The sequence below is a fragment of the Chanodichthys erythropterus genome, chromosome 7, assembly GCF_024489055.1.
Source record: "Chanodichthys erythropterus isolate Z2021 chromosome 7, ASM2448905v1, whole genome shotgun sequence".
Taxonomy (NCBI): Eukaryota; Metazoa; Chordata; class Actinopteri; order Cypriniformes; family Xenocyprididae; genus Chanodichthys; species Chanodichthys erythropterus.
Genome location: NC_090227.1, coordinates 25,630,091 through 25,640,004, shown reverse-complemented (window position 1 = coordinate 25,640,004; position 9,914 = coordinate 25,630,091). Strand labels below are relative to the sequence as shown.

Here is a 9,914-nt window from a genome sequence, read left to right as displayed (position 1 = left end):
ACAATGTCCTTTATCATTTCAGACTGATCTGAACAGTTTGAGTACCACAGATTGTTTAGTGAATCTTATTAATGTCTTAAAGTAGTGCAACTTTGCAAAGAGGCTGTTTCTGAAGGATGGAGCAGTGTGAACAAAATTGGAGCCAACAGAAAACACTACAGAAAAAAAACAAACAAAAAAAAAACATTGGTGGAACTCAGGGAAGAGATTAAAACTGTATTCTCTTGATATATATTCACATTCAAGAGAAAGTCTTTGCCGCTATGTTTGTCGCCAGGTTGTTTCCCACTTTTACACTTCATGCCCTCCTATAATGAAGTGATTTGCACCTTCATTATCTTTACAGTAATCACACTGTTTGAGAAGATTGTCATCTCTTTCTCGGTCCCTCTGACCTGAGACAAATCGCCCTTGACTGAGCCAACTAAAGCCGGACAGAGCTTCAACGTGAGCATCTTAAGAGAAAACATCCTGCATTTTGCACACTTAATCTATGCTTAAGTATCTATGAATTTCACTGCATTAGATAAAATATCAAACCAAGTGGCGTTTATTTAAAAGAAAGATAGCACGAGCACAAAAAGATAGTTTTAAATGATAAAAATAACTGTTTAAATAGATGGATGCTTTCTAGTTGGCAAACAATAGTGGAACATGTTTATAGATTAAGGAACAATTTAAAAGGAAGTATGTATTTTTTTAGTCACCCATGTGACATGTAATGGTCGATGATTATTGGTCATGTCACAATAACATTAATCTTGATGTGTTGCATCTAAAGGCCACGTATTTTAAAGGTGATAAAGAGGATCTTTTCGTCGACTGAGAAACCAAAGACTGTTACTAAGTTTTTGAAATGAGCGCATACGTAAGAACAACCCCCCTCCTTCGAAGGAACGCCTCCCAAAACTCGTAAACACTCGTATTGGAACACGAGTGTTTACCACCGGCATTCGCTGTGTCATGTTAGTGGATTCATTATGTCGGACTCACCGCAGGTAACTCATAATCTGCAGTCGTTACTCCTGTCTCCGGACAAAAACATTGCATGCGGTGCCTGTGGAGTGTGGAAAGTTACTGGAGCGTGCAGCCGTGCTCGTCTCTCACAAGGAACGTCGTGGCAGTGATTGACAAGCCAGAGGGCCAATCGTTTAAACTATTGGCTGATGTTTTTAAGGCCCTACCTCGTGCACAGATGATGTATATTAATATTATTCCTTTCAGTGCACCTAATAAATAGTCTTTTATCAGTTAGTAAAGACAGTTTCAAGTAATATTGCAAAAATGTATAAAACAAAACATCTTCTTTAGCACATTTAATAGACACGGACAGTAGAGGGCTATTTTCTCAGTGAATAACTATTCAAATTTTTTTAAATACAATTAAAATTCAATTAAAAGAGACACACAAGTTGGTTAAAATTGTAAAAATGCTTCAGAAAGTACAGTTAGTTATGAGAAAAGCTCAGCATTTGCTTGCAGAGACCATTCGGTTTGGTATTTTGTCATCTTATTCTATGAAATTCTGACATTTTTAATGCCACTAGCGTCACCAAATCCAAAAATAGTAACTGTTTTTAAACAGGTTTTGGGAACACTCCTCCCATCAGCAATTAGCTGGACAAACGGATAGTCCCGCCCCCAAACTCACGCCATTGGGTCAACATGTTGGGCTGCTCAAACCAACAGATTAATGCTACAAACGTCACAGACCCACATTGTTTACACTCTTCTGGGAAATAAAACTCTTACTTATAGCTGTCTCTGTGCCAGGACTTGAGAAAGTGTTTTCACTTCAAAAAATTACACACAGCCGCTTTAAGTGTCCACATACCTTTTGGGACCACTGTATATTCCCATTTAAACTTTTAAAACGTCAAATCTTCATCCATAAAGCTCTCAAGCGTTCAACACTGTCTGATCGTGTACGTGGCACATACCAGTCTCACAACATAAAATCACAAATACAAATAAAACATGGATGACAACTTTAAACAACACTCTCTGGCCAAACAAGAGCGCCCACACACACACACACACACACACACACACACACACACAACTTCAGTTTGTCATAGCATGTCGGTGGTGGAATGTCTGCTATCCTCACGTTCACATTTAGGTCAAATGCTACTATTAAACACAAAGCACTTTAAAGCGACATGATCGATCATCTTTAATGCCATTGACTTGAATGGAAGAGATGCTATTTAATTCTAAGTTAACAAATGCTTTTGAGGTGTAAATATTTTACAAGATATATAATGGTTGAATGTTTGTAGTTTTGAGTCACTGTGCTGTATTTTAATATGATTTAGCTGTGTCAATAAACAAAAATGAAAATGCTTATTGTTTCGTTTGTGAGTATCATGTGGGCAGCTGTAATAGAATGCAAACACAGAAAAGCACAGATCATTCATTACCACAGTGACCTTCTGTGTCAGAGTAACATAAGTGAGATACGTTTGGAGTCAGATTTTATGTTTTTGAAAGAAGTATCTTTTGCTGCATTTATTTGATAAAAAAAAAAAAAAAAAGTAAAACAGCAATATTTTTACATTCTAAAATAACTTTTTTATATTTTAAAAAGTAATTTATTCCTGTGATGCAAAGCTGAATTTTCAGCATCATTACTCCAGTCTTCAGTGTCACATGATCCTTTAAAAATCACTCTAACGATGATTTGCCGCTCAAGAAACATTTCTTATTATTATCAATGTTGAAAACTGACATGTTTGAAAAATATTACAGATGTATAAACATGTTTAATTCATTTTAAAACATAACACTAAATTAAGCCATTTATTTAGGATTTTTTGTAACAATTACATCAGTATAACTGCTTAACTCATGTGTCAGTCACTACTGGCGGTGCAACAACATATCAGTGGCACATGACGCAATGAAAACTGGACATGCCACCGGATGTGCCACTAAGAACAGCAGCATGTGCCAATGGCTTCTGTGTGTAAGATGTCATGCCACTTAATGTTAATAACACTAGTGATAAAAACAGTAAAATGCAAACTCAGAACATTACGCAAACCTGCAATAATTAAATGGTAAATTACAAAAACATACTATGCATTTAATCTCACTTTATTAACCAATGTCTTTGCTGCTGACATTCGATAACCCAATTCAACCATACAAAAGTAACATAACATTACTTTCCATAAAAAGTAACTAAGTAATGCAATTAGTTACTTTAATAGGGACTAATGCAATATTATAATGAATTACTTTTAAAAGTAACTTTATCCAACACTGCTTCCCAAAATATGGTGAAGTAGGTACCTTTATTCTGATGGCAGGACATCCATTCAGGAGAGTTTTAAGTTAGACTGCCATCTGCTGGCTGCAGACCTGAAACATTACACAAAGTAAGCGCAAACTTACACAGAAACTGAAAAATACATAAAGAAATACATTTAAAAATAGGTTATAATAATAAATTGGATTGGTTTTAAATTTTAAATGTTCTGAAAGTGATTTCAACAGTGTTTGTTACCGAACTAAACCTACACTCTAAAAAATGCTGGGTTAAAAACAACCCAAGTTGGGTTGAAAATGGACAAACACAGCGATTGGGTTGTTTTAACCCAGCAGTTGGGTTAAATGTTTAACTATTGTTTAAAAATTACAGTATTGCTTACTTAAAATGAACCCAAAATATCTTGAAAATTAACATTTATTTATATGTTTAATAAATTAACATTTTAATTTCATTTTAGATTCATTTTAAGTCAGCCATATAGTCATTTTCAAACAATAGTTGGGTTAAATAAAACTACTCAGTGGGTTGGGCAAACATTTAACCCAACAGTTGGGTTAAAACAACCCAATTGCTGGGTTTGTCCATTTTCAACCCAACTTGGTTTGTTTTTAACACAGCATTTTTTAGAGTGTACTATAATATAATTTTTACATTTTAATTTTTTTTTTACATTATAATATTTTTAATGGACTTCAATAGAAAAAGATGCTTTTAAGAGCCAGATAGTGTATTTATAATATCTACCAACTAGACCATTTAATAATAACATTTAATTAAGAGCCCTATTTAATCCACCTCTATAATAGCATGATCAAATGTGTCAAAAAGTAAAAAGGTCAAATATTCCTGCCAAAAATGAAAAAGAGAAAAATGTTTTAGATGTCAGAATAAGTGTATGTGTCAAGTATTGTAGTTTATCTGCTTCTTTTTAACTTTAGACTGTGTACTCGTTACATGTGACCTAGTACCAGACACATCACAGGCTCACCCACAAACTATCAGCCAATAAAAACCAGAGGTGTAACCTACTGTAAACACAAAACACTCACACACACACACACACACGTTGGGTTTCCATTTTCATAAACATTATGATTTGTATACTGGACAAACTGTATATTCTATTTTCTAACCATAACCTACCTATTACAGAAAACTTTCTGCCTTTACATTTTCAAAAAACATCATTCTCTATGATTATAAGCTGTTTTCCTCATGTGGAACAAAAAAATTTACCCACAAGATCTAATATTCCTGGTATTACGGTCATTGTGGGGACATTTTGTCCTCACAACATAGAGAACACCTGAATCCACCAAAACACCCCCCACCCCACATAGAAAACCCTTGAAGAAAACCTGTTGCAATCAATGCAAAATATACTAAACTTTTTACTCAGATTTATTGTGTTGACTGATGTCAAAAATACAATTACAATCATTAAACTAAACTAAAAAATAAAATGTAAAACAAAGCCATATTGTGAAATGTAGCAAAATCACACTAAAACAAAACAATAAAACACAAAAAATACGTGAATATATTGTATAATATAACTTAAAATATAAATTCTTTAAATTACCATTAAATCAAATGCCCCTAGTCACTGTAATGGTACAAAATATCCCAGTACTGAGCATTCTCACTCAAACATGCACATGTACACATACTGTACACACGTATGCACACTGATAGACCATTGGAAGCTTCAGAGAGAAAGTGACCTGGAGAAAGTTAAAGTTTTACTAGTTATTTCCACTACAGTTCAGAGACCCCATATGTGCACCATTTATAAATGGAGCAATCCGAGACGCCAAACACACAACATCCTCCTTCATCCTGAACGACACAATCTCAACTGAACCATGAGGGTGCTGAACCTGGTATGTACCTGACATTCAGACACTTATTGACATAATTTCCTCAACAAGTTGTAAGCATTATATACATGAATGATTTTTTGCAATGCTGAAAATGGTCAATCAAACTGTTGCTTTGGTTTGTTAGATTGTGTATCTGTCTATTAAGTCTTATTTCTGACACAAACTTTTACTCATAGGGTCCAGATCCTTCTCTGGCATATCGCCCCGAATGTCACGAGAAAGACCAAGCAGAATTCAGGAATTTTGAAGTAAAATTTTGAATTTTGCATATTCTTGACTTATTCATGTACATTTCCTCTTAATATGAGACACTTATTTCCATTTTGATGTGTGTACGTATCTAATACAGAGTGGAGAGCTCTTTGACCGTGTGTTTAATACATACAAGCTGATGCACACGTACCAAACGCTGGACTTTGTCAAACAAAAGGTTGGTTTTTGAATGGCAAACTATATATAGTATGTATGTACTGTATATGAATATGTAGAGTTTGCATTTTCATCTTCTGTTCTTATTTAAGTCATATTCTGTATTAAAACCAGACAATAAATAGCAGGTAAAAATAAAATATAATGCACCTCTAATAAGGTAAAAGCCCTGTGCAGATACAATGCAGACACACTGAAAACTAAATTCTCTGTTGATCTCCATTAAACAGTATCTATATTGCATGCGTTACTTGCATAATAAAGTTAATTCTAATTCTGGACGTGTTTCTATGTTGGAGTTAAACTAGAATAAACTTAAGACGCTCTGTGTTGGCCTGGATCAATGATAACCTTCACAAACACTGAACACGGCCTCTCTCACCTTTAGCGCCTGGAGTGGGCGAACTGCAATCACTTCAGCATGGCCATGATGGAGAACATCAATTCCCTGGACGAGCTTGTTGACGAATCCGACCCTGATGTTGACTTCCCGAACTCTTTCCATGCTTTCCAGACTGCCGAGGGAATCCGTAAAGAGCATCCTGATAAAGGTGAGGAGTCAGCAGGGACAAAGGCCACAGGAGTCAATTACACCGTCCTTAGATAAGATGGTCTTTTACAATAACACATAGCTTAAGTTGTTTTTGTCCAGTTTCTGATTAATATGTCCAGACACACAGACTAAAATACATATCTAAATGTGAAAGTTTATTTGGCCGAATGTTAAAATACAACATTGAAAACGGAATTTTAAAAAGCACTTCTCTCATTTTTTTACCTGTATCCAGATTGGTTCCAGCTAGTAGGCTTGATCCATGACATTGGAAAAATCATGGCCCTGTATGGGGAGCCACAGGTGAGAGACAAATGCATCCAAACACAGTCTAAAAATCTACAACAATCACATGGGCTAAATAATAAGCTATCAGAATGCTGCTTTGTGCATTTCAGTGGGCTGTAGTTGGAGACACATTCCCAGTGGGATGCAAGTTCCAGAATTCAATAGTGTTCAGAAACTCCACATTTGAAGGCAATCCGGATGTGAAAAACCCTACACTCAAGTACAGCACCACACCTTTTTTCAAAACTCAAATACCTTCTAAATATCAAAACTGGTTTCCTGATCAGTGATATTACAGTATTATTTATATAATATTATATTTAATAATATAATATTATAATATTATTAATAATTTGATAGTTTTCATTTAATTTTAAACAGTCATTTTGCTTTTGTCATTTTTAATTTTAGTTTTATATGTATTTGTTTCTTTTAATATATTTTATATTTATTATTTTTATTATATATATTATTTTATTATTGCCATATTTATATTTTATATCCATTTAATTGTTCTAAATATTTCTATTTAGTTTTCATTTAAGTTTTGGTCAATTTAGTACAACATTTCTAACATTTTAAAGTTTTTTTCCATTAACATTTTTTTTAAATTCAGCTTTATTTAATGAATTTAAATGATTTTTAAAAGTTTTAGTTAACAATAACAACACTTTTCCTGAACATAAACAAACAATTATGCTGTAAAAGGAATAACGGTCAGGTCGTTTCAAACCTGTGAGACTTTCTTTTGTCCATGGAGATGTTTTGAAGAATGTCAACACTGCTCAGTGCTTTAGTGTTCCTCAAAAGAAAGTCATAGAGGTTTGGAAAAACATGAGGGCAAGTAAATGAGTTTTCATTTTAATAAAGTTAATAAATATAAAAATATTATCCTATGTCAATATAGAAATAAAATGTTGACTGCATTCTATAGCATTCCACCTGATGATGTCGCGTTTGCATATTTCCTTCAATGCAGCACAGAATTTGGGATCTATAAGCCACAATGTGGGCTTGATAATGTCCTGATGTCTTGGGGACATGATGGTGAGTGATTTGAGGATCTTTACACACAAGACCATCATGATACTGCATTCAATGTCTCATTGCAAAGCCCACACTATACTGTTCAAACATTTGAGGTTTGAGGGTTTTATTAAGAAAAATACATTAAATTGATCAAAAGTGTTTCTTTGTTTATGATTTAACGCCATGCGAACTACCTCGGCTATATTCATGGCGAGAATGAGATTTTTTTTTTTTTTTTAAAGAAAGAAAAATAATTCAATTACGTTTTTAAATTTGATCTCAGATAAAAATTCTAAAACTAAATCTGACCTTACTTAAGTGACAGTAAAGACCAGGGGAGTGGGAAGATGTCAATACCTGCTTGTAAAAGCCAATGAAGATATTCTGTATCTGAGGCCAAATATTGAGAATTCAACAACACACATTATATTTTTCTAACTCCAAATGATCGGACACTGATTGGAACCGGCTGACAATCACTTCCTTTGATTCAATAAGTCTCAACTTAAGGACCATAGCAAAAAATGGCAGATGGAGCAATAATAACTGACATGATTCATGATAACATGATATTTTTAGTGATATTTGTAAATTGTCTTTCTAAATGTTTCGTTAGCATGTTGCTAAAGTACTGTTAAATGTGGTTAAAGTTACCATAGTTTATTACTGTATTCACGGAGACATGAGGCATCGTTATTTTCATTTTTTAAACACTTGCAGTCTGTATAATTCATAAACACAACTTCATTCTTTATAAATCTCTCCAACAGTGTAGCATTAGCCGTTAGCCACGGAGCACTATCAAACTCATTCAGAATCAAATGTAAATATCCAAATAAATACCATACTTACGCGATTAGACATGCTGCATGACGAACACTTTGTAAAGATCCATTTTGAGGGTTATATTAGCTGTTTGAACTTTGTTTATGCTGTTCAAGGCAAGCGCGAGCTCCGTGGGCGGAGAGCGTGAGCATTTAAAGGGGCCGCAGCCTAAATCGGCTCATATTTAATGATGCCCCAAAATAGGCAGTTAAAAAAAATTAATAAAAAAACATCTATGGGGTATTTTGAGCTAAAACTTCACAGACAAATTCAGGGGACACCTTAGACTTATATTACATCTTTTAAAAAGATGTTCTACGGCACCTTTAAGATATGGCATTACTGTACCAGGGAAACAAATATAAACAATAAGTCTACCATTACCAATATCCTAAAAAATTAAAAGGCAGGAAATTAAATTTATTATGAATACAATACAACTTTATATTCATAAAAAAAAGGTTTCCAAACAGTATGAAGCAACACAACCGTTTTTAACATTGATGATACTAAGAAATTTTCCTTGAGCACCAAATCATCAAATTAGGATAATGTGACAATGAAGACTGTTTTGCAGGCCTAGGAATAAACTGCATTTTAAAATAAATTTAAAACTAAAATATTTTTCCACAATGTTACTGTATTTTTGATCAAATAAATGTCAAAAAAAGAGACTTTTAATAACATTAAAAAAATCTTACCAACCCCAAACTTTTGAATGGTTGTGTATTTGCTGCTGAAGTAACAAAATGGAAATTCTGCTTGCACTATTCTAGAGTATCTGTACCAGGTAATGAAGTTCAACAAATGCACCATCCCTGAGGAGGTAACGTCATAGAGCCCACCTGAGAGGCAAACAAATCTAACACACACAAGCAATAGGATGTCATGTACACTTTTATAAAATACACTTTTGTACATTTAACACTCCCAAATTCTTTCAGGGTCTCTACATGATCCGCTTCCACTCCTTCTACCCTTGGCACTCAAACGGAGACTACATGCACTTATGCAACGAGAAAGACCTGCAGATGCTTCCCTGGGTCAAAGAGTTTAAGTATGTTTTCAGTTTCTCAATAAGAGCTCCTCTGCATTTAATCAGTAAGATCTGACCTTACTCTGCGAGTTTCTAGAGATAGATCAATAACATGTGTCTGTTTGTCTTTGCTCTGACAGCAAGTTCGATTTGTATACAAAGAGCACTGAACTACCGGACGTGGAGAGTCTGAGGCCGTATTATCAGACACTCATTGATAAGTACAGCCCCGGGGTACTGCAGTGGTGAACGTGTACCAGAATTCTACATAAGACAGTATGATGTTCAGTCACTTGAATTAAGGGTGGACTCTTGACTTCCAAAATATGAATTATTAATATCCAAGACTTTATCATATGTATTCGTTGTTATTACTATATTAGACTTTTATTCATATAGATTAAAGATAAAAATGTAAACTGTGAGGCTGTATTTCTTTGGAAATAATGGCAGTTGTGCTAGTGTATATATTTTTTTTAAGTTTATTAAAAATATAACAAAACATTAAAGCTGAGTGTTTTTTTGTGCATCTTCACTCATATTAACAATAAACATGCAATATTTTAATGACATCAAAGTGGTCAAAAAAAGCAA

The 9,914-nt window shown here is 34.0% G+C and overlaps 2 protein-coding genes across 2 annotated transcripts in view; both read left to right on the top strand.

The window, feature by feature from the left end:
* The window catches only part of adm2b (adrenomedullin 2b), a 9,832-nt gene extending 7,549 nt beyond the window's left edge, over window positions 1-2,283 (top strand). The window contains exon 3 of the mRNA XM_067389175.1: window positions 1-2,283. This exon is cut by the window's left edge and continues 883 nt beyond it. The gene's annotated coding sequence lies outside the window, so the exon portion shown is untranslated.
* Window positions 2,284-5,072: 2,789 nt separating this feature from the next.
* Window positions 5,073-9,771, top strand: miox (myo-inositol oxygenase). The gene is made up of 10 exons (XM_067389965.1): window positions 5,073-5,160; window positions 5,337-5,408; window positions 5,510-5,590; window positions 5,978-6,140; window positions 6,378-6,445; window positions 6,541-6,650; window positions 7,410-7,477; window positions 9,061-9,110; window positions 9,229-9,341; window positions 9,461-9,771. The coding sequence occupies exons 1-10, from the start codon at window positions 5,143-5,145 to the stop codon at window positions 9,567-9,569; spliced, it is 852 nt and encodes a 283-aa protein (XP_067246066.1). The 5' UTR covers window positions 5,073-5,142; the 3' UTR covers window positions 9,570-9,771.
* The last annotated feature ends 143 nt before the right edge of the window (window positions 9,772-9,914 follow it).

Coding starts and splice junctions, on each gene's coding strand:
- miox (XM_067389965.1), top strand. Junction 5,409..5,509: donor CAGAATTCAGGAATTTTGAA/GTAAAATTTTGA, acceptor TATCTAATACAG/AGTGGAGAGCTCTTTGACCG. Junction 6,141..6,377: donor TAAAGAGCATCCTGATAAAG/GTGAGGAGTCAG, acceptor ACCTGTATCCAG/ATTGGTTCCAGCTAGTAGGC.